The sequence below is a fragment of the Gossypium hirsutum genome, chromosome D10 (genome assembly GCF_007990345.1).
Source record: "Gossypium hirsutum isolate 1008001.06 chromosome D10, Gossypium_hirsutum_v2.1, whole genome shotgun sequence".
In the NCBI taxonomy this organism is placed as follows: domain Eukaryota; kingdom Viridiplantae; phylum Streptophyta; class Magnoliopsida; order Malvales; family Malvaceae; genus Gossypium; species Gossypium hirsutum.
In genome coordinates this window covers 341,300-366,401 of record NC_053446.1, presented here as the reverse complement: position 1 = coordinate 366,401, position 25,102 = coordinate 341,300, and the positions used below count along the sequence as shown (strand labels likewise).

At 31.8% G+C, this 25,102-nt stretch overlaps 4 protein-coding genes across 6 annotated transcripts; 3 read left to right on the top strand and 1 right to left on the bottom strand.

The window, feature by feature from the left end:
• The first annotated feature begins 3,262 nt into the window (after window positions 1-3,262).
• Window positions 3,263-3,954, top strand: LOC107930345 (uncharacterized). The gene has a single exon (XM_016861974.2). It carries the CDS (start codon window positions 3,389-3,391, stop codon window positions 3,869-3,871), a length of 483 nt encoding a protein of 160 aa, XP_016717463.1. The 5' UTR covers window positions 3,263-3,388; the 3' UTR covers window positions 3,872-3,954.
• A 1,665-nt stretch (window positions 3,955-5,619) lies between these two features.
• LOC107930351 (ADP-ribosylation factor GTPase-activating protein AGD12) lies at window positions 5,620-10,173 on the bottom strand. The gene is made up of 9 exons (XM_016861979.2): window positions 10,097-10,173; window positions 9,707-9,756; window positions 8,913-8,997; window positions 8,346-8,421; window positions 7,962-8,125; window positions 7,191-7,323; window positions 6,869-6,985; window positions 6,480-6,575; window positions 5,620-6,024 (listed from the first exon to the last, which is right to left on the bottom strand). Exons 2-9 carry the CDS (start codon window positions 9,738-9,740, stop codon window positions 5,743-5,745), a joined length of 987 nt encoding a protein of 328 aa, XP_016717468.1. The 5' UTR covers window positions 9,741-9,756; window positions 10,097-10,173; the 3' UTR covers window positions 5,620-5,742.
• A 3,597-nt stretch (window positions 10,174-13,770) lies between these two features.
• LOC107930306 (nuclear transcription factor Y subunit A-7) lies at window positions 13,771-20,629 on the top strand. 2 transcript variants are annotated; one of them, XM_016861930.2, is made up of 7 exons: window positions 13,832-14,041; window positions 14,802-14,827; window positions 18,137-18,200; window positions 19,033-19,163; window positions 19,424-19,528; window positions 19,713-19,877; window positions 19,976-20,629. In XM_016861930.2, exons 3-7 carry the CDS (start codon window positions 18,173-18,175, stop codon window positions 20,159-20,161), a joined length of 615 nt encoding a protein of 204 aa, XP_016717419.1. In that variant the 5' UTR covers window positions 13,832-14,041; window positions 14,802-14,827; window positions 18,137-18,172; the 3' UTR covers window positions 20,162-20,629. The 2 variants fall into 2 exon arrangements, with proteins under 2 accessions (XP_016717418.1, XP_016717419.1); XM_016861929.2 differs by lacking the exon at window positions 14,802-14,827 and having other exon boundaries at window positions 13,771-14,041.
• An 897-nt stretch (window positions 20,630-21,526) lies between these two features.
• Window positions 21,527-24,811, top strand: LOC107930315 (uncharacterized). 2 transcript variants are annotated; one of them, XM_016861943.2, is made up of 3 exons: window positions 21,527-21,729; window positions 21,843-21,983; window positions 22,288-24,811. In XM_016861943.2, the coding sequence occupies exons 1-3, from the start codon at window positions 21,694-21,696 to the stop codon at window positions 24,268-24,270; spliced, it is 2,160 nt and encodes a 719-aa protein (XP_016717432.1). In that variant the 5' UTR covers window positions 21,527-21,693; the 3' UTR covers window positions 24,271-24,811. The 2 variants fall into 2 exon arrangements, with proteins under 2 accessions (XP_016717432.1, XP_016717431.1); XM_016861942.2 differs by having other exon boundaries at window positions 21,533-21,729; window positions 22,285-24,811.
• Window positions 24,812-25,102: the final 291 nt, after the last annotated feature.

The window sequence follows — 25,102 nt, the reverse complement described above, 5'->3', positions numbered from 1 at the left end:
ATTGGTAAATGCAAATTTACCCACAAGGATTTGACATTATTGGTAAAAATTGATACCCTAAGTTTTTTAATACCTTAAGTCTTATACATGCAATGGTCATGACCTCATGCGTGGATCTCTAATTGCGTTATATCGCGTGAGTTAATTTTAGTCTGAATTATTTTTATTGTTAGTTCATTTGTGCTAACCATATGAAATATTAAAAATTAAATTATTTATGTTATAAAAAAGCTTTCTAGTTTTTTTTTTTGAGTAGTTATAAATAAATTTACATTGATTGATGATTGTAAAGACACTAATGCGTTAAAAACATTATAAAAGCAAAGTTAATCATTACAGAACATAAATTAAATAAAGATTAAACCAAGATAACTCTAGACTAAATCTACGTGTTGTAAATTTTAAACTAAAATAAAATATAAATAAAAGCCTCATATAATATACACTAAAAGAAACCTTCAACATTAGTAATATAGTCAAAACCTAAGGTTCTTATGGTTTCTAGAAACACTTTCTATTTTTAATTTAAAAAAATAACTTTCAACAATGAAAATGTATTCTTAATAATAAAAATATGAAACATAATAATATTTACATGAATTCAAACAATATAATTTGATATTTAAAAAATGTTGCAAAATAATAATATTTATGTATTTATATTGGTCTAGCTACGGTTCTATTCATTTAATGATAAAATCATTATTATCATTCTTTTTGTTAAACAAAACATTTTTAGTAATATTTTTTTATACAATATTGAAAACATAGTATTTTTTTCTAATTTAATTTTCAAAATTTCAACCAAACACATTAATGTAAACTTTGTCTACCCATTGTTCTTTGTAATGTTCATAGAAAGATCTACTATATTGGGGATTAGTAAAAGCCCGATGGAGACCCCTATAATAGGAGTCACTTTGCATTTTATCCTCTACTTAAAAAATGAGTAAATTAGTTTTTATACATTAGACCAAAGAGCAATTTAATTTATCATTTTATTAAAAATCTCATACATTTATACTATTAAAAATTAGTTCTTGCATGCCAATGAGGTACACATGCCACTATTTGATTATTCTGTCAGTTATGCCAATTTTTAATAACACAAATGAACGAACTTTTTAATTAAAATGACTAATTTACTATTTGATTTGACATACAATGACTATTTTTTGCCTATTTTTGAGTAAATGACAAAATGCAAGCTAAGTCTCAATATAGATGCCTCCGTGATTAAGAATGATAAAACTCGAACCGTCTGATAAATTTCAAGCCGCTCTCACCCCACCCCACTCTATTACTATCTCTATCCCTAATACTTTTATCTAGGAAAATTCCATGAGATCCATTCTAAACTTACTATTGAAAAATTAAAAGGGTGAAATAAACAATATTAAATCACCATTAATCATGCCAGATAAGATTTTGTTTGAAAAACTTGAGTCTACCTTTCAACAAAAGGTGAGTTTAGATTGGCGGTGCGTTTACCTGTGGTTAGTGTAAAAATAGCGGTAGCGGTGAGATTAGATACTATAGTGATACTGTAGCATGAGATAAAAAGTAAGCTAAACGCACCGCACCGCACCCAATCGCCCATCCAAATCCACCAAAAGTCTACACGTTCCAATACAAAATAAGAGTTACAGTTATGGGAGAAAATACAATTCTTCTGTCTTTCGATAATCGGTTGGACAGCTTCAATATTACTTACCAACACAATTTCGAGTTTCCGACGTGACTTTACGACTTCAAATTCTTCCTTTCTCTTTTAACCACGACCATAAATTTAAAAAATCAGACCAAATCTTACAATAATAACATCCTTTGATCAGGCTTGGTCTTACTGGTCGTTAAAAGACAAAGAAAGTAGCGGCGAATACTTTTCCGTGACACTAATATTAATGCCACGCGTTTTCCGCACCAGACAAATAAATCACTGCTCCAAATCGCCAAACAAAAAAATCAATCATCTAAAACTATCCTTTCATAATAATAAGTACCACTTAATATAAAATGTTTCTTGATTTTTTATTTAAAAAATGGTGGATTTTATATAATTTTAATCATGATTACTTAATTATAACAAATATACATTTTATTATGTTTTCTTTTAGAAGTCAACGATATATTATTAGTAAATTAGGTGTATTATTTAATTTTTTAAAAGCAAATCCATTAAGTATATGCATTAAATATAAAATCTCATGTATGGATCTTTAATTTCATTATGCGTGCTCGCATTCAATGTTTTTAGTTCAATGGGTGAATTTTGTTCGTATTATTCTAATTATTTATCTATTTTTATGTTATAATAGTTTGATTATATTTTATAATTGCTTGACATATATTTTTATTTGTAATTATTCAAGTTCCTTGTACGTTTATGTTAAAAATTATATGACCCGAATTCCATCGCTTGTTAAATAAATAAATACAATGGCAAGATAAGGAAATCTGTGGGGGTAAAAGGCCGAGGACCTTAGCCTGTCATAAATCCTCATTAAGCACAAAACTAGACTAGAGTTGCCACCAGGAGTGCACCTATTGCAGTACAGACCATACAACACAAGTTGAATCCATATAGAATTATTCTCCTTCTATCTAACTTTGATTAGAACCGGGCTTTTAAACCCCTAAACAGATATAGTCGAAACTCCTCTTACATCATTCATTTTTCAACATTAGTGAATTTCTCGTCCTCTGCCCATGGTCTTTTCCCGAAAGGGTTTCCACTTAAAATATATGTGTTCTTATTTTTTTCTTATTGCTTTGCGATTGTTTTACCGCCATTATCAATGTTTATTATAACAGTTTATATGTTGTAATAATTTAATTATATTATATAGTTGCTCGAATATGTAATCATACTTATTTTTATATTATATTTGTTTATAACACTAAAATAATGGGATAAATATTAAAATTATATGTAAATTTTGATCCAATATGCAATGTCATACGTGGACTTTGATTTTTTGTGATTTTATAAATGAAATTTTATTTTGATTCAATTTTCACAAATCACTAATAAGAGTATTAAATTAGCACCATTTTACATTGATATATTATATACACAAAAAATTATATTAATCCAATATGAAAATAAATGTACATATTCATTTAATTTAATGTATACAATCGAATCGAATTTAAAGTCTCGTGTATTCTAAAGAATCACAATCCAAGTTTCATGTTAATAATTGCACAAAATCAAAATTTATATATTAAATTATACATTCGATCAAGATTCATGTGTAAATCTGTTATTTATCCATAGAATAATAAATAAAAACGTATTATTTTGACGGGATTATTATTATTATTTATTTTAGTACGTATTTATGGACCAACTTTGTCACTCAAACTCAAAACACTATAATCAGCTATGCCTTATTTCCACACAAAAAGCAACGCCATTTCAATGACGGCGTTTCTACAGTTGGTCACCACCGTCATCGTCCTCATTCTCGTTCAAGAATCAGCGGCCAGGGAGCTACGCCCCTCAGATCACGGTCTAGAGTACCAAAGCGTACCACCGAAGGGTCTCAAGTCGCCGGAAATGATGTCTTTCTTCGGATCAACTTCAAAGTCTTCCTCCACTTCATCATCGTCGACGCCGTCGGTAGTGGCGTTGCCAAAGGCCACGAATTCCAACGACACCTCATGGTGGCGGAGTGTGGCCAATAACCAGCGGGGAAACGATCACGTGAGGCACGTGCTGCTGTTAGGGAGCTTGATTTGCGGCGTCGCAGGTGTCGCTTTGTTGGCTGCTTCCGCTTTTATTTATGTGATTAAGATTAGATCATTTTCCCCTTCCACTAATTCAACTAAGAACGACAATAATAGTTTAGCCGTAATTAGCAATTAATTACGAGTTTATTTTGGAAAAAAATTTAGAAATTGGTGTATTTTATGTTGTAATGTTTATAAAATTTAATATTTTACTTGTTATATATATTCATATTTATATACATTTTGATACCTCAATTATATCTATTTTGTAATTTTTTTTCTCGGAATGGATAAGACGTAGCTAGTGGAAAAAGGGCAAAGACTAAAAATAAAGAGTAAATATACATTTTGGTACTTGTATTTGGCTTTAAAGTTTAAATTGGTACCTAAAGTTTTCTTTTGTCTAATTAGGTACTTGAAATTGGCTTTAAGGTTTAATTTGATACCTAAAGTTTATTTTGGCTCGATTAGGTACCTAAACTTGGCTTTTTGGTTGAAATTGGCACATGAACTTGATTTTTTTGTCCAAATTAGTATTTACGGTGACTTATTTGAACAAATTTGAATTATAAAGTGAAATTTAGATACTAATTTGAACTAAAAAACCAAGTTCAGTATCTAATTAGACAAGAAAGTCGAGGTTTAGTTTATGTACCTAATTGAATAAAAAAACTTTAAGTACTAATTCAAACCTTGAAACTAAGTTCAAGTACCAAAATGTATATTTACCCATAATGTATTATAATTATTTCAGTGCAATCCAGCTCATCTTTTCCGTTTAGCCACTAGTTTTTAGGTTTGGATTGAGAATATATTTGGACTTCGGAGCAACAAGCCAGTGTTAGTTGTCACACCAATTTTATAGACTAATTTAGTAATTAAATTATGAGTAATTTGTCGCTATCGGATTGTTTGGTCATCCACATAGTTGTTTGTGGGTCAGGTCGAATCACTCAGTGAGAGAGTTTAAATAAATATATAAATTAATCGGGTTTTGGATAAGTTTTTTTTTGCTCGGGCTTAACCCAAATTAAAAAAAAATTTGTTGTTTTACTATAATTTCGCTATTATTTTGTTATTATTATTTGGATATTGAATAATTCTTATTTTATTATTAATTTTACTACTGTTTTAAAGGCATTTGCTTAGTAAGTTGCACTTATCTTAGTATTATTTAAGTATAAAGACTTTTGTTGGGAAACATTTATTTTAGTGATTGTATTTGATGTATTGTAGTTTTTATTTTTTTATATAAAAAATTTTAATACGAACGGATTTGACCTAAATTTTAACATTTTTATTTGGGCTGAATTAGAAAAAAATTTTAAGTCTATTTTTTAGCCCAGACCAAGCCCATGCTAACAATTGAGCCTAAATTTTTGTTAATTTCCGATTTATGGACAACTCTAGTTTAAATTGATCTAATTTTTAATAGAATAATCAATATACTCCTTCATCTAATATATAAAGATTAATTTACTCATTTTTTAATAAAAGAAATAAAATACAATTTAATTCCTAACACAACACATTCAATCATACTTTTCCTTACCCTCGACAAAAAATATTATTGCAAATTAATTTCACATCTGTATAGTGGAGGGAGGGGCATTCATCAATAAAGAAATTTTTACTGGAAAGGCAATTATTGTTAAAGAAATCAAGATGAGATACTATTCAAGACCTGTGAATGTTAGCTTTAATCAACATCATATTACAAAATATTCTTATGTATATGATTTACAATATTTCTTATAACATATATTTTATATTTTTCTACCATTTTTTTAACAGGTTATTTCGATCAAAAGCTTCGGCAAACAAAAAATTTATATAATTCTTTTAAAATAATTTTGGGCCAGAACCTATCGAAAGTTTTACGAATAAAAAATTAATTAAATATGATTATGACAGAAAAAAATGAATAAACAGGACAAAAATACATGAATTTTAGAGTCTAATTAGGACTCCACAAGAATATAATACATAAAATACACATGCATAAACTTATTGATCAAGAGGCAGCCATTCTACTTCTAGATGAAGTTCTCCACATTCAACATTTTGAAGCTTCAGCTGGACATCTTGTTTCACCTTGCCATCGATAATGTTAATGATGCTATCTTCGATCAGTGCATTGTCGGCGGTTTTCAACCATTTTCCGATCTGCATGTTGCCGAACATTTCTGGATCTCCATATGCCATTGCAGCTGATATCAAGGGTTGGATATCGATCTGTGCTTCGCCCATTATGTCATCGGCCGAGAACATGTCGTGATCATATACTTCCTACGATATCCGAACTTGATGGATTAGCTCAACATATCATGACTACGCTTAAGATAACAAGAAATATCATATGAACTGTAGATCATCATATACACTCATGCCGGAGGCTTATCTTGACATGAGTATAGAAATATGATCCTTTAAAGACACTCAAAATATATAGAAATTTTGAAAAAAATAAACATATCCGTGTTAAAAACATACTCGAATCCAAAACTCATAGTCGAATCCAAGTAACATAGAAGCAACCCACTAGAAACCCATTCTTATGCAGTACAAAGTAGTTTACACTTTAGGAAATATAATCTATACAAGCCGAATTTGAACAACCCAAAATAACCCGAACCTGAACAGTCCTTTAAAAATGTTAAACATTTTTTTTCCCTTTCCTTTTCGGGGGAAACTCCTATAAAGCTTCTTAATAACATAGAACGGGAAGAAAACGAATTAGTTACCAATTTCAGAGGCCCGTAATTGTTCGGGACGGACAACATGAGGTCCTCATCCCAAACCGGATTCAAGTTGCTCGGAATGACAGCTGTTTGAATAGTCTAATAAGATCAAACACCCGATGTTATCGTTAGTAAACTCAAAGCAATTAATCTTATTCTCGTTTTGTTAGGGAAACAAACACACAAAGTATGATGCTCCAACATTTCATTCTTTTTGGAGTATTTGTGTCAGACCCAAGGATATGATGAAATGATTTCCAGAGATCATCCAAATAATGGAAAAGCTTAGAAAAGTCTAACCATACCTTTACCCAATACATACCAATAATCGGCACTCACACCTGAGCCCGACTAATGCAAAGAATGAAAGCCAAAGATGCTTAGCAACAAACCTGTTGCCCGAGAGTCAAGACAACATACGGATCACTCGTCATCATATCCCGGATGGCTAAATTCGTGCCTTTCACCACTGTGACCTTCAGTAAGCCGATAAATTCTACCTTACCATCCTGTTACCATTTTCACGTCAAACGAGACTCGCATGAATAAATGTAACACCATACAATTCATTAAATCAAACCAATTTATATAGTGTTTTTAAGTCATTTTCATTAAATTAAATAGGAAACCTAAAGTTGAGCCAAAATTGATCCAAAACTCAACACTATGGTTCAAAACCTTTTTTCTAAAGAAATAAAGAGTAAATGAATTTACCTCATCATCCGTCGGCCTTATTCGGAAACTATCCATAAATTTTGAAGAAAATATCGATTTAAAAGAAGGGGAACTCTTTCCTGTTGAAATCCGCAAACTCGATTTCATAAATTCCTGAAGCTCGTATTTGGACCTAGAGATGAATTAAAATGAGTAACTACAACATAAGTTACTTGGATTTGGATATGAGTGTTGAATAGGGTACATATTTGACATGGGTATGGTCCAATTTTTCAAAATTCATTTTCATGTACTTGGATGGTATTAAGAGTTCATGTTCGCATAACTATGTGCCGGACATGAGTGCTTCAAGAGAAATAAAGAGTTAAAGCAAACATAAGTTGTTGTAGTTTAAGGGTGAGTTTGGATGGGCGGTGCGTTTACCTGCGGTTAGTGTAAAAATAGCGGTGGCGGTAAGATTAGATACTGTTGCAATACTGTAGCGTGAGACAAAATGTAAGCTAAACGCACCACACTGCATCCAATCGCCCATCCAAACCCACCCTAAGTGTTTGCTTTCTATCTAAAATCTGATAAACATGTTATGACAAAATGAATGTGGTTTATGTTATTCCGACTCTTCATCATTCTTCAAGTACCTATGTCTGATACGCATTTCCAATAGATATCTAAGTAAGGGTATGGAAATATGATACTCAAAAAAAAAAAATTGAATCTTGAAAGAAAATTTTAACATAATCATCTCAGACTCACGCTCGAGTCTAGATAACAAAGCATATGAATGAGTTCTAAATTTGTGAGAAGTGGAACCTGATGAATCTCTTCCTCTCCTCGATACCAGCATCTGGACCCGGCTTCGAAAAACCTTCGGGTATATAGGCCTCGTAGATTGCATTAGCAGCCGAATTTCCTCCGACTTCAGACATCGCATCAATTTGTTCATTGGACCATTCATCTAATGTCACTGATAAAACCTGAAAGATGAATTGTAACCCATGAAATAAAACATCGGGCTGGAAATCGAACTGCTTCGCCTTGTACCATAAGTTCTTGATTCAATTGATTTTTTAGCCGTTTTAGTCGGTTTGCTAATAATATCGTTCAATCTATATTGTTAAATCATTGAACCTACTGGTTCTTGATTCAACTGACCAATCCGGTCCAATTTTTGAATCAGAGATGAAGAATGGTCACCTTGGAGATGTGTGTGCCAAGGCTTCTATGAACATCGCAACATTTCAAGCATATAAACACTCCAATATTCGACGATCTGAAAAATACAATCCAAAACCATTTTCTTATTCAAACAACTTTACAAACAAGTGCTAGGCATTACATTGCTATGTTCTAAGCTTTGTAGTCCGTTCATAGGCAAAAGGTTAAAATATGCAGTTAGTCCCTATACTTTAATAAAATTCAAAATTTAGTCTATATACTAAAAAAAGTTTAAAATTAAGTCCTCTTATTTTCTAATATAAAATTCCCAGTCCTATCATTAATGACTTGGCATATTATTTAGACTATTCTCATATGACATTGCATATAACTGACAAAAGGTAAACATGTTAAGTCAACAAATTCTAACAGAAACTACCAAAAACAATAATGATTGGATTACAATTTTTAAATTGAAAAAAAAAGAAGAAGATTAAATTTTTAATTTTTAAAATAAAAAGATTAAATCTCAATTTTTGTAGAAATACATGGACTAATAGCATATTTTAAAAAACTTTAAACAAGTGGTAAAAGGAAAAAACTTACGCCCATCTTGGATCTGGAGCACCACAATCCGCACAAATGCGGTTATCACTTTTGTTCACTAAGTTCCTTAGTCTTCTACGATTGACTGCAAAATAGGTATTAAAAATAAAAAAGCTCTTATTGTAGAATGTAGACTTAAAACTCGAATTTAAAAATGATAAAAATTTAATTTATTTTTAAAAAAATTATTAAATATAAAATTATATTTTTAATATTATAAAAATATATAATTTAATTTCGCCTTTTCAAAATTTATTGACTTCACCCCTAAAAAATGGGTATATATCTAAAAAAAAGATAGATTCATTTTGTTTCAATTTTTCCTGGTACTCAATACAGAAAACATGATAATAATCTATAATTCTCAACTATATTATTCGAATTCATGTGTCAACGCTTTATACAAGTTTTTTTTTCATGCATTTGATCCATGGTGGATCTTGGTCTTCAAATCTTTTGAAAATTTTTATTTTTTCTTGAAATTTGTTGAAAATTTTAATTTGCTCCTTTATTTTTTTTTCGAAATTCTCATTAATTTCATAATTTTTTAAAAATCTTAATTAAACCATTTAATTCTTTTTGATAAAAACTCATTAAATTCCTAAAATATTTGACAAATTTAGATATACCTGAAAAAAAAAACTTAATTTCAAAATCCGCGGTCATACATATATCTTCAGATTTTTTCGAAACAACAAATATTCTCATTACAAAAAATAAAAATAAAAATTGAAATCATTCTATTGAATTGACTAAATAAAAACATGATTGGTTGATGAAACGTTTAAACATACCTGAGGTAGTCTTTGTAATCATTGTAGCATTCATTGCTTTGAAACCAACCCTGAATCATCCAAAAATCAAAGCTTGAAAACTGAGGAAACAGAATTCAACCAGAAAATAAAAATACAACAACAAATAAATCAATAATTCTCAAACAGAAAAAAGGAATTTAATTTAGAAACAAATTCAAATGAAAATACTTATAACTAAATTCCAATTTGTGGTTCAGAGTTGTAATCTATTTTCATTTCCTAAATTTTCCAGCAATAAAAAGAAACAGAGAGAAACTAATGATTGGAAAATTAAAATCCAAGAAATAAGCTAAAAGTATGAAGAAACAAAGAACCAAAACCAAAATCAACAAAGAATTATATCTGAAAAAGAGGAATTTGATAAGTCACCGAGAATTGAATTTGGAATCCAAAGATAACAGAGAAAAGAAGAATGGAATTTGAAAGAATTCAAGCTTTATTTTCTTTCTTTTTTATATGAATTTAATTGTAATTTTCTAAAAGTGATATATATATATATTGGCTAAATGATTGAAACATCCTATTATTTACCATTCATGATTGATAATTTTGTCTATCAGAATTTATTTATAGCTCACATTTCATTTGTTTTCAAAATGATCGTTCCATTGATGAAACCCCCCCAAATTTGTTCCATTAATTCAAATAGTAATAAGGAGTAATATACTATTTGGTATTTAAATTTGGTTTCAATATTCAATTTGGTACGTAAGTTTTTTTTATCCCTAATTTAGTACATCAGTTTGGCTTCTATGCTCAATTTGATATCAGAGTTTCTTTTTTTTCCAATTTAATATCTAAGTTTGGCTTCCATGCTCGACTTGGTATATAATGATTTTTATTTAATTCAATACTTGAGTTTCTTTTTGTGACAATTAAATAACTATGTTTGGTTTCAATATTTAATCTGATGTCCGAGTTTTTTTTTATCCCAATTAAGTACTAATATTTTTATACTAGAGCACACCATTCAAATATTCATTGTGCCAAAGGATGCCATTTGCTTTAGGAACTAAATTGAACATTAAAATCGAACGTATTTAATAAATTGAAACAAAAAAAAATTAAATACTAAATTAAACATTCAAATCAAACTTAATAACTAAATTATATATTACCTGTGTGTTTTCCATTTAAAGGTTTGTTTAGATTTTAGTCATACAATCACTTTTGCCTTCCTAACTATTATTATAACCCAAAACTTCAAATACATTTTTATTTTTAAACATGTATGATTCTAAGGTAGACATAAAAATGGGTAAATTTTAGAAAAGTAACTCATTATTAGAGGCATTATATTATCACATGTTTATTAATTTTAAAGGATAATTAGATCTTTGAATAGGTATAGTTCATATCTCATTAAAGCAAATGCCTATGAACTCTATAAGAACAAACATTTAAATGATAATAGTGTCATCAAAAGCTTTATTACTCATTTTTTTTTTGGTTGAAATGTAAAGTAAAAATATGTCTTTAAAATATATTCTCATGTAATTTAAGGATATTTAAATTAATTTAGTTAATGTCGTATCAATGAACGTGTCATTTTTGTTTTGATATTAATACTAGTACTAAAAAGGGTATAGTTAACCCCCAAAATGAAAAAAAAACCCTTTAATTCTTTAAAATTTACAAAATTTTTAATTAATTTAATGATAAAATTATATTTTAGTCCCTCCTAAAATTTAAAATTCAATTTCACATTTTTTAATTCCTTAAAAAATTGTAAAATTTCACTGAAAAACATACATTTTTAACTTTCATAATTGATATCAGACTCCTCCAAAAAAAAGTTTTGCTTCATGCCTTTCGTTGATTTGTTTATATATATACTTAAAATTTGAATTTCTTAATAAATTATATTTTACATATGCATATAAATATATATCAATTACAATCATGTAAAGAAGTTAATATATTTTTTATCTACTATGAATTACATCATACATAAATAATAAAATATTATAAATTTTAAATAAATTTAGATGAGTTAAACTCGAGTTTTGAATATTGAAATTCAAAAGTAAACTATATTTCAAATGAGGGCCAGCCAATTATGGAATCCCCTTTCCCTGGACTCGCGTGTAACTGATCCCTTTTTCAGCTTCAAGTTTTAACTATCAAGCTATCAACGGGCAACGGTCACCTGCAGTGGCACCTTGTTGGCTTATCCCCACGTATTTCTTGGCTCGGATTTGCTCACCTGTCTCCCTGGTCAGCACCTTCACTGCCCGAACCTCTTTTGGTTGAAATTTATAGGGATAAAATAATATTTAGTCCTTAAATTTAGAATTGTTTTAATTTGGTCTCTCAACTTTTTTGTCCATATTAATCTTAGAATTTGGCAAATTTTTTTTCCAATTTGATTACTGAACTTTAATTTCATTAAGGTGTTACTGCATCATACATTAATAAAATTAAAGTTTAGGGATCAATTGAACAAAGTTACCAAATTTCAAGATTAATGCGGATAAAAAAAATAAAAACCATAATAAAAAAAAGTTGTTAAATTTAAAAAACTAAATATTGATCTATCTCAAAATTATAACGTGGACAGTAATTGGATTTTTGGGTTAAAAACCAAATATAAGGTAGAGTTGTAAAGAGTTGGATGTTCCACAAATAATATATTAGATTTGAATATTGTAAATGATAAAACAATGTTGAATAAGCTTTACTCTTTATATAATTTAATTCCAATTTTTTTTGGAATCTATTTTGAATAAAAATTTTAAAGCTATCAAAAAGTCAATTCTCAGAAAATCAACTAACACAATAGATATTTGATCAATCTATTTATATAATTTTTTATTTTTAGAATTACAATCTTTGTAAAGATGAACATTAATTTTTAACTTGCTTCATGACTAATTTTCTACAATCAAGGGATTTTTTTTAAACTCACATTTAAAAATATCAACACTATAAATGAACTTTGATAGAATGTAATTTTATATATGAAATTTGATTTTGTGCGATTTTTCATAAATCATTAACAACATTATTGAATTAACACTATTTTAAGTTGATATATTACATACAAACAATCATAATATTTCAATATGAACAACAATTTAAATTTCACGTGTAAATTTACACCAAATCAAAATTTACGTATCAAAGTACATATTAGATCAAACATTATGTATAAATTTGATATTTATCAGAAAATATAATTAATGGTAGATTAACTTTATGAAAAAAATATCATTTATACAATTCATTATACATAAAATGATGCTGCTAGTCAGTCCTTTTACATTTTGAATTAGTCAAATTTAGGCCTTGTATTTTTTTCTTTTGAAATACAATCTTGACCGAATAATAGCAGTAATTTTGTTATTAATCTTGTACTATGCGTAAAATTGTAGATTTAGTCAATATTATTTAATTTGATCATTTTTAGTCTCTATACTTTTCCAAATATCAAAATTTAAGTCTTGATGAAAATGGTAACAATTAAGCCCATCAACTATTTTTTTTGAATAATGTTTGAAAATTACAAACTAATATTAGAGTACACATGTGATAATATGTTTGCCGCATCATATTTTGAAAGAGAGCAGAATTCAACTTAATAAATTTAATAACTAACATTTGGTCAGGACTGGAAATTTAAATTTTGAAAAATACAAAGGCAAAAAATATCAAATTAAAGGATAGTGACTAAATCGATAACTTACATATAGTACAAAGACTAATAATAGAATTTAACCAATGTATTCCACTATAGACTTGAACCTTCGTGAAACCGAATGTACCCTATCCTTTTTCCCGCATACCACGTGTATGATCAACGTCACAACAAAAATATTTTTAATAATTATACTTTTATTAAATTTACCATCAAATTTATTTATTTTAACTTATTATATTTATTCTTTTTATAGAAGGCTTAAAATTACGTAAGAATAATATACTTCAATGTATTCAAATTTATGTTCTATTATGTTAACAACAATTGAATTATGATTTATTAATTTAATTTCAATAAATATAATTATAAAATTTATATAAAATATATTTTAATAGCTAATGACGAGTAATTCGGATTTCTAAGTTACAAAAATGAGCTCGAATAAAATAAATGAAAAATAATTTTTGAACCGCAACTCAAAACATTAATTTAGTAAATTTTTTAATTTTCAGTGCTGCTGGATTTTCATTTTCCTTTTCTTTGATTTGTCGTTTTCTCTGTTTCCAAACACACATATATACGCAGAGATTTGTTGTTCCATCTTCCGGCAAACGGAAAGAAATGTAAATCAAACAGCTCTCTGCTGTACAGAATTTCGGTCACCTCTATTTAAGGTAAAATTTCGATTGTCGATGAACCCTAGTTGTTGTAGTTTTGCTTTCTTTTTCAAATTAAAATTTATGCTGTTTCCTTTTTGGAGGTATAGAGAATTTATCCATAAACTATCATTTGTTAATTTATTTTTTTTAATTGTATCTTTCTCAAATCTTCTAAAATTCGAGCAAAAGAGAATTATTAAAGTTTTTTCTCTTCTGGCACTTCAATTTCCTATTTCGTTTGGATGTTGTGGAAGTGTAAAAAAAACTGTGATATATGGGATTTTCCGCATCGTTTTTTTTTTAATTTCCCATGAAGAATATTAAGTGAAAGAATGATTCCTTTTCAAAATAACATTAATTTTGAGCTTTTTTTTATGTTCTTTCTTTCATTTAATTTCAGGAGTCAAATCTGTTGTTTAATTGAGTTGATTTTGTTTTACATGAGTTAATTTACTAAATTTAATCGGGGTCTCTGAATTTTTTCCAGTTAAATTTATTTAATTTTCTCAGCAATCGTTTTGTATATTGCTCATTGGACTAGTTTTTTTTTTGTTTTTTTTAAGAAAATTCATTTAAATTCATGGTGATCATATCATTCTGTCGGTGCAATTAGGCACTTAACTAAGAGAATGGTTTAAAACTTAAAAGTTTGGAAGGGAATGATAGAGGGAAATTTTTCCAAGCCACTTTAATTCTTTTTTTTTTTCAGTTTTAGGTTTTAATTCAGTTAACAGTGAGTATCTAAATTGAAGTTGATATGATTCATGTTACTCAGGACATTGGTGTAGGTGTCGGACATGGGTATGTTTAACTTTTTTCTATGTACCTGGAGGATCTTTTGGAATGTCATACCTACTTGTATCCAAATATGCATCGGACATTGTATGAATTTGTAGCTTGTGGTAAAAGAACAAGCAAAAAAAGAAAGAAGAGCTTGAGTTTATTTGTTTACTCATTTTGCTTGAAACATTTTTAGGTGCAATGATCCAATTGCAATAATTACCAATTTCATGGGATGTTTCAATCACGTATTCTATAAATTTAGTTTACACTTGTAGGTTTAATTATCTTGAATTTGGACTATTTTTCTGTTAGGATTTGTAATAATTACCACTTCACTAAGATACTCTTTGGTGTTACTTTTGCTTTATTCCTTTGGGAAGCAAAACTTAGAAGTGTGTTTGGATGCTAAAGAAAATAAATCTTTCTGAATAATCTAAAATCAAAGTGTGTAATATTTTAGAAAATAAAAACATGTGCATTTTAGTGAGATTTCATTTTTAATTAATCATGAAATTTCTTTTTCTTTTCAGTAATTTTTTTATGAAGCAAAAGGCAAATAGTAAAAGTTACAATAAAAAAATGCCTAATCAACAACTTATGTTTATTGAGGGAAATAGTAGAAGTAACAATCAAACAATGCCTAATTGACTACTTGTTAGAATTGTGTGACCCAAATTCTAAGAGATTGCTTGCAAGTCAAGTTAAACAAAAATATATTTTCTTTCTAGAAGATTTAGTATTTATTCGTATAATATATTTAGCATTTATTAGTATAGTTTATTTGACTTACTAATTTAGCCTATAAATAGGCTCTTTTACAATCTTAGAATTATGAGACACCCATTAGATTAGAACTCATAACACATTCAGAGAATTTTGTGTTTACGTTTGAGGGTTCTTTGTTTTTCGGGTTTTCGGGGTTTAGTTTTTATCTCCATCTTTTGTACTCTTCATTCTTTTGCCATTATAGTAAATTTATCTTTGCCTGTGGTTTTTTATCCTCTTTTGAGGGGTTTTTCCACGTTAAATTTGTGTGTTCATCTTCTCAATTTCTTCTACTATTTTTACTTGTTCGTTGCTTAATCGAGACGATCCTAACAAGTGGCATCAGAGCTAGTTTAACTTTCATAGATCAGCCCGGTCAGAGATGGCAGCAATAAGGTTTGAAATTGAGAAGTTCGATGGTGAGACAAATTTCAATCTGTGGCAAGTTCGGATGATGGCAATTCTAGTTCAAAATGGCTTGAAAAAGGTTGTTACAGGGAAAAAGCCTGAGAATCTAAATCAAACAGAATAGGAAGAGCTTGATGAAAAGGCCTTGTCTGCAATCCAGTTGTGCCTCGCGAATATAGTATTGCAGGAGGTATTGATGGAGAAGACCTCATTCGCCTTGTGGAAAAGGTTAGAAACTCTTTATGCGACTAAGTCTCTGGCTAACCGTTTAGTGTTGAAACAACGTCTATTTACGTTTCGCATGAACGAAGATGAGCTTCTTAAAGATCACATCAGTCAATTCATTACTCTTTTAAATGATTTAAAGAACGTTGAGGTTCATATTGACGATGAAGATCAAGCTATGCTATTATTGTGCTCTTTACCCTATTCATATAAGTCTTTAAGGGAGACCCTGATTTATGGCAGAGACAAACTCTCGTTCGAAGATGTGAAGGGTCATTTGTTGAGTAGAGACAAACTCGACAATGAGTTTGATTTGAATAGCAAAGCAGATAGACAAGCTTCCGTTTTGGTAGCATCAAAGAAACGAGACAAAAGGTGTCGCTATTGCAAAAAGTTAGGTCACGTCAAAGCAGATTGTTATAAACTGCGAAATAAAAGAGCTGCTGAGAGTAACGAGGAAGATGTAGTTGGTGCTAATTTGGTCGATGAAGGCGGTGATGATTTCTTGTTAGTATCAACGAGCGATAACTCCAAGCTTACGTCTGAGTGGATCCTAGATTCAGGATGTTCTTTCCACATGTGTCCCAATAGAGAATGGTTCTCCACATACAGTTCAGTTGAAGGTGGAGTTGTGCACATGGGAAACGATTCATCTAGTAAAATAATTGGTATTAGTACTGTTAAAATTAGGATACACGATGGGACGATTAGGACACTCTCAGATGTCAGGTATGTACCTGATTTACGAAAGAATCTCATCTCCTTGAGTATTTTAGACTTGAAAGGATGCAGAATCAACATCGAGTCGAGCGACATTAAAGTATCTCGTGGAGCTCTCGTTTTGTTAAAAGGTAAAAGAACCGGCAGTCTTTATATTCTGGAAGGTTCTACAGTGACCGGTGAAATCGGACGTCCCTCGTCCGTTACGGAGTCAAAGTCAACTCATTTGAAGCGGAGGCAACTTGGTCATAGGAGGGAAAAAGGTATGACCGTTTCGTTGAAGAGAGGTTCTCTTTTGGATGCAGGTTTTGAAAAGTTAGGGCACTGTATTCGTGAAAATCAGACCCGGGTTAGTTTTGATTTGGCAGTGCACAAGTCGAAGGCTAGAAGTCTTCCACCTTCTAAGCATAGATTCGACTCAGTTAATTCCCTGCATAGTTCAAGATAGGCCCGTGGCGGGTTTTGGCAAAGATGACATTGAAAGAATTTGTGTCAAGTTGGAAATTGTTAGAATTGTGTGACCCAAATTCTAAGAGATTGCTTGCAAGTCAAGTTAAACAAAAATATATTTTCTTTCTAGAAGATTTAGTATTTATTAGTATAATATATTTAGCATTTATTAGTATAGTTTATTTGACTTACTAATTTAGCCTATAAATAGGCTCCTTTACAATCTTAGAATTATGAGACACCCATTAGATTAGAACTCATAACACATTCAGAGAATTTTGTGTTTACGTTTGAGGGTTCTTTGTTTTTCGGGTTTTCGGGGTTTAGTTTTTATCTCCATCTTTTGTACTTTTCATTCTTTTGCCATTATAGTAAATTTATCTTTGCCCGTGGTTTTTTATCCTCTTTTGAGGGGTTTTTCCACGTTAAATTTGTGTGTTCATCTTCTCAATTTCTTCTACTATTTTTACTTGTTCGTTGCTTAATCGGGACGATCCTAACACTACTTCTATTTAAGGAAGAGATATTGGGTATAGTAATGCTCTCTGAAGCAAGCTCATATTGTTTTCATTGCATGCTTGTATTTTGTAAAAACTTTTGATTGCCAAAACTTAATGAAAATTGCTTTGAATCTAAAAGATGCCAAGAGAAGCTCCAAAAAGTACGAATACAGACTTGGATTAAAATCTAAATTGTTTGATGAATGTGCTCTGATTCTTTATACTGCCTTAACTTTGCTTCTGTTGGTTGTTCTGCCAGATTTGAGTTTGCAGATCCTCTGGTCACAACAGCGTCATGACTTCCTCTGTGCATGATCTTTATGGTATTTTTTTTGTCATATGTTTTGTCAACTTCATGTTTTATGGTTCCACTATGGTCATGTTCTTAAGAACTTTGCGATTGGATAAAATTTTGAATATTTTTGTGGCCTTCTTCATTTTCGAATTTGCTTGTTTTAATTTTTATTTCCCGGTGTTCAATCGAGGTAAGAAAAATGATATTTAAATAATGGGATTGAAAGGACCTTTTGGTTTCCAGCTTGTTGAATTCCTGTGTTTTTCCTCATTGCTATTTCATTTATTGATGGTATCTCTTACTGAGGGTTTTCCCGTGCAATGAAGACACGTACTGGGGTCATTTAGTGGGTATGATTTAGGCTGCATGGTTTGATTTTGTTGTAATAATCCATGTTAGTCCAACTTAGGTGTGAATTCGAGAACGACAAAGGTGTGTTTAGTTTATTTGAAGATATTTTCATGTATGTCCAGAAATGTGCCAGAATCGAGAATGTTGAGAAAAATGAAGAGTTGGAGCAACATAAGTCTTAATTTGTGCCTGGAAGCATTGTATCTTATTTGTCTCTGCGCTTTCATTTTATTGACCTTGTTCTGTTAATGCTCTTCATTTTGAAATTTGAATTAACTGCTCATTGTTATCCCATTTATTGGGAGGGCTCCTTGTGTCGCTATGTTACACGCATGCAATACCGAGCCATTTGGAGGGGTTTGTTGACGTTATTGTTTTTTTTGTGCCTCCAATGCTTTCTATCTTAGTTGTCCAAATTGTTTCCTTTTATGGACATTGATTGGTGGCTGCTCTTCATTTGGAGTGCTCTCTTATTATGGTTTTGATTTTAACTAATTTACTCCTGCCAGATGATAACGAAGTTGGTGAACAGAAAAAACACTTAGAACCCCACAACCAGTCGTCATCTCCTGCAACAGGACTTTCTCCCTCTGCCATCACAACCCGAAATATCCCATACATGACATCTCAACATGCTGCGGTACCATCTTCAGAGTAAAATCATTTTTAGCATCAACATTTATTTTCATTTTTGCTTTGCCTTTGAAGCATGTTTGCACTGTTCATCTATTTTACGTTAAATTAGTGTTAAAACATTTAAAAATAAATATCAAACTGGTGGTTTGACCTCCAATCTGATTTTTTTAACACTGGCGGAGGTCCAATCAGTTGACCCTCTGACCCGATTTTGTTACAGATCTCTGATAAGTTTATTTGTTTCCTTGGCTTATGACATTGAAGGCACCGGCTACTTACCCTTATCCGGATCCATATTATAGAAGCATATTTGCTCCCTATGATGCTCAACCATATCCTCCGCAGCCCTGTGGTGGTCAACCTATGTGGGTATGTGTTTTACACAGCTGTGTTCAACTTTTTCTATGTTTTTCCAGGTATATAGAGGGTCCCTGAAGGGTAATATCCCATGTCCATATTCAAATGTGTCAGACATGGGTATTTCTAGAAAAATGTAAAGTCGGGGCAGCATAGTTTAGGACTGAAGTTTGGCTTATTTTTGCTTTCATTTTAGGTCCATCTTCAGTTGATGGGTATTCAGCAAGCAGGAGTTCCTTTGCCATCAGGTGCAGTTGAGGAGCCAGTGTTTGTTAATGCAAAACAATATCATGGCATCTTGCGACGTCGACAATCTCGTGCAAAAGCCGAATCAGAGAATAAAGCTATCAAGTCTCGGAAAGTATGTTAACTTTTTTTTAAAATTCTTTTCCCATTTAAATGTTTACATTCGGTTTTGCAACAGTGACTCATTATTTCACCACCGCAATAATTTTGCAGCCATACTTGCATGAATCCCGTCATTTGCATGCATTGAGACGAGCAAGAGGATCTGGGGGTCGATTTCTCAATTCAAAGAAAAACGAAAGCAAACAGAACGATGCAGCATCAGGTGATAAATCACAGTCCAATATCAATCTGAGCTCCAATAAAAGTGAGGTATCTTCCGTGGAGGGCACATCTTGAAATTTTGGAAGCAATTACATATACATGCAGTGGTCTTATTGCTTAAAAGCCAGAAAAATAGGTTTGATCAGCCTTTTTCCAACAGTAGCATAGTATCGGAATTGCTTCTTTTTAGCTCAGAACTTATATCTTAAAAGTGTGTATAGACTTCGAAGTAATAGCAGGACCTTAGGGAGGTTGTTAAAACTGAAGCAAGGTAGAGTGTTGTTTAAGTGCATTTACAGTTCTCTTGCACATTTTTATCCGAGGGACCGATAGTTAATCCGCATGGACGTGTTTCTTTGCACTTAAATACTACGATAGGAGAAAAAACTGGAGCCTTGTCGATTGGTTGGGTCTGGTTGATTTAGTATAGGAAGGTTAGATGTCGAAGTAGTAGTATCAGCCCTTCTCGTTATATAAATATTCAGGTACTTATATGTGTTATAAACTTGGATAATAATCTGAAATGGTTTAATTGATTTGAAACTCTGTGTTTTTGTTTATGTTTGGGCATTGCTTAGAGTAAATGGATGTTTAGTTTGTATAATTATGGGTTTTGCCAAATTGAAAGTTTGGGCCAGCTTTATGTATGTTTTATGTTTGGAAATATGTATATCATCTCACTCAATTTGATTATATTTAGAGTTGAGATCGAGTTTTAAAATTGACTAATTAAAAAATGTACATTAACTAAAATTTGCCATTAAATCCACAACTAATATAGAATACAAAAGAATAATAACAAAATTTGACCAATGTTTTATGAAATGAACAATTTTTCATTTTAATTTTTTATTGAACTGATTGGCTTGGGGATTTAGTTTTTCAATAGGGGATTAATATACTATTTAGTACCTATATTTGTTTTGAATGTTCAATTCGGCATCTAAATATTTTTGTCTCAAATTGGTACCTAAGTTTGGATACAATGTTCAAATTGGTACCCAAACCACAAACAAATATTTGACACGTGTACTGTAGTAAAAAAAATAGGTACTTAATTGAGACAAAAGAAAAACACAGGTAACAATTCGAATATTGAAGTCAAACGCAGGTACTTGTATGGGACAAGAAAAAACTGAAGTATCAGTTTGAAAAAGATTAGGTATCAAATTGAACATTAGAGCCAAAATTAAGTATCAAGTTGAGATAAAAAATTGAGATACCAAATTAAACATTGAAGCTAAATATAGATGCCAAATAATATATTATACCCTTCAACAAATGACAGAGAATTGCTAGAAGAAAGCGCAACGGCTCATCATGACAGCAAAATATTATAATATTAAAAAATAGGGACAAAAAATAATAATTATTTTTTTAACACTAAAAAACAATAATTTATTTAAATAAAATATATTATAATCCAACGTTCCATTTCTACGGGTTGTCCAGTTACCAACCGGTTCCAACATTTGAAATTTTAGCCCGCCCTACCGTACCCAAATACTGTATCAGTTCGTAAACTCTACAGTTTCGCCGCCGCATTCTTCAGATCTACTCCCCCACCGGTCGCGCCACCGCCGCACCACCACAACCAAAGTCACAGGATGTTCCTCCCTCCTCCCTCGCCTGGGTTGCTTCAGGTATATCCTCCGCTGCCGCCCCCGCTTAATTTTGTTTTTCAAAATTTGTATTGATTCATGAAGCAAGACGAGATCATTGATCTATTTTATATTTGCTTTTTTCTCGTTTATAGTCGAAGCATGCTCAAGCAAGAGGGAAAAAAGGTCTCTACGAGGAAGATGATGTTGCTAAATCTGAGCTGATATTGAATGAGAAACAACAAGAACAACAAAATCCTTCGCATTTGTCTGATATCCGTTCACACCGGTATCCTGTAAGTTCCGATCCACTTCTTAGAATGATTATTTTACCTTAAGTTAGGCTACAATGTGATAATAGTTCAGTTTCAAGATGATTTTGTAGTTAATGAGCGGTATTTTGATTTTTTTTTTTAAAAGTTGAATTGGAATCGAATGTTATAGATGCCGGAATTGAATTCTACAGGTCAGATCGGAACTTAAATCGAATCGAATCGAAGGTTCCGGTTCGAATAGATAATGCTAAGCTAAGTCAGTGGGATCCTGGAAATGGCTCGTTGAAAATTATGAATAATTTATATGGCGTCTTTCTTATAGCAGGGTTCTAGAAGAGCTTCTCAAGCTGTTGAAAACATCATCCATGGCAGCAACGGTCATCTTTCATCTTTTGCTTCTGTTTCCATTGAAGCACCAAAGGGTTGTCTCAAGTTCTTGCTCTCCCACTGTTCTTATTCTTCTTCCCCTGCTGCTACTGGTAGTACTCGTAAAACCGCTTTGAATCGCCGTTGTCACACTAAAACCCCGAAATCTGCTCGCGTTTCCCGTCTCCCTCGATCCAAACCCTTCTGTTTGACGAAGGAAAATTCTTCATCTGCATCTGTTTCCAACAAACTAAACCGAGTTAAGAGTTCCAAATCTTCCAAATCATCAACTTCGGAGACACCTGCTGTTTTCAATCCTGTGGTTGAGTCGCATTCTGAGGAGTCCGAGGAGCTTCGGTTCACTCCCATGGCTGCTAGTAAGATTGCAAGTTGTTCTGTATTGGATCATCTAGCTGCTGGTAATGGTAATTTGAAGAATAGGCTCGTTGATGATGAGAAATCGAACACTAGCTCGAGTAAAAGTAAAACACCACCGCTGCAGGCTTCGTTTTCTCCAGAGATCCAGTGTACTGCAACCATGGCAACCTCGGCAACCACGCCTGCCTGTTACGGTGCCGGTCATCTCATTTCCGGGGTTACAGATAGGAGAAAATGCAGGGCTAGAGGTGTGCTTGCTGTAGTTCGATCAAGACCGAATAATGAAAAATCAAACACCAGCTCTAGTAACACTATAACACCACCCCTGCAAGCTTCATTTTCTCCTGAGATCCAGTCTACCGCAATGGCAACCACTCCTGCTTGTTATGGTGCAGGTCATCTCCTTTCCGGGGTTACTGATAAGAGAAAATGTAGGGCTAGAGGTGTACTTGCTGTAGCTCAAGCCGGACCGATTGATGATGGTATCTTAAGCAATGGTTCTAACGATGCCAGCTTTGAAGAAGATTGTGATGCTGGACTCGATAACAAGTTCAGTGCTTCAATATTGCCTTCACCTGTTGAGGCTTCAATGCATTGGCTTTTGTCTCCTTGTCATGAAAACGATCACGACAAGGATGACAACCAGCATTCTGCTTCTTCACATGGCTTTCTCGAAGAACATAAGACACGTCTTTCTCCTTCATCGCCGTTATTAGATCTTGGTGTTTCTTTTGACTGGTGTAACTTCAGCAATGACACAAGTGATGCTACAAATAGCGGCACCGGAAAGAGCCAAAGGAGCACAAACAGTATGCTTATTTCAACTCAAGGCCCTCGGTTTGGACTAAGTTTGGATTGTTTGTCTTCTCCAAATGTCACACCTTATTCCGGACTGATTCCCCCGAAAGAAGAGGAAAAACACGGCTATAATATCGATGGACGAAACTCTCCGTTATCTGCAGATACATTAGGGAGTGAAAATGTTATGCAAACCCCAAAATCGGATTCAAGCTTGGAAAGACCTGTTATGTTGTCATGTTCAAGATTAAAGGATCACAAGAGACCTCATCACCTTCAATCTGAGCTACTCTCAATAACCGAAGATCTCCGAATGGCGAGCTTGTCACCGGAGAGCCATTTATCGATATGTGATACTAATAGTTCGAGTATTAAGTTTGATCGCTTGTCTACACCTTCCGATTCTATGGATCTTTCTCGGTTTCAGAAAATTTTGGACGATCGATATTTGTGGAATTCGAATTCTACATTTGAGGATGTGTCACAATCCGAATTGAGAATATCTTGGAGGGAAGGATTAGCAAGTCGGATTTTCGAGATGGATGAGTTCGATAGCTGCAGATGCCTATCTGATGAAGAGGAAGACTTGAATGTTGATGCTGGAAATGTTCCAACTATAAAAAATGGCGATGAAAATAAAGAAAAGCTTCATTCTCCATTACAATGTTCATATGCAGAGTCCATTGCAACCGATGGAGGCGGTTTGGCTCAGTCCACCGATTCCGATTGGAACCTTTGCTACAAGAACAATTTATTTCAAGTATAGCTATTCGGCTTCCGTACGATGTTCGTATGCAGGGTCCACCAACTCGGATTGGAACCTTTGTTTCAATTATAGTTCATGGCTCTATAATATGTTCATATTCCAAGCCCCACTTAGCACTGATGGAGTTATTGTTTGGATCGGTCAGCGGATCCGGATTTGAACCTTTCCAACAAGAGCAATTCTCTCCAAGTACATGGCTATCACACAATGTTCATATGCCGTTTCCATTAGCACCGATGGAGATACGGTTCAGCTCGTTCACAGGATTTGGATTCCGCAACCCGAATATCTGACGACCTTGGCCGTGACCGAGATTAAATCAGGCAAGGTTCACACTTTGTATTGTCTATATTTGTTAGTTTCTCTTTCAATTTCACCTCTCTTAATTTTCATGCGTGAAATTTTACTCTTAACATTATCAACATTTTTCTGACAAATTTTTAAAATTTTTGTATTTCTTTTAAATAATCTCATCAGCGTTCTCGAACTCACGTATTCTTACATTAACAATAATACACATGGCAATCGAACTAAGATTCAATCGGTTTAAAATCTCTATACTTTTAATATAAAAATTTTAATTTAATCGATTAGTCAATTATTGAGTGCAAATATTAGATTATGAGTATATATTTCATGTTTAAAATATGAGTATTATTAAAAACAAACATAAATAATAATTTAAAATTTCTAAGTTTATGAAATTAATTCCAATCAAACCTTAAACAATTAAAATCTTTTTTAACTAAAACTTTATGAGATTTATAAACAAATTTTAATGCAACTGAACATTAATATCTTCTGAAAGTCAGAACTTCCTTTTTGCTGTCCT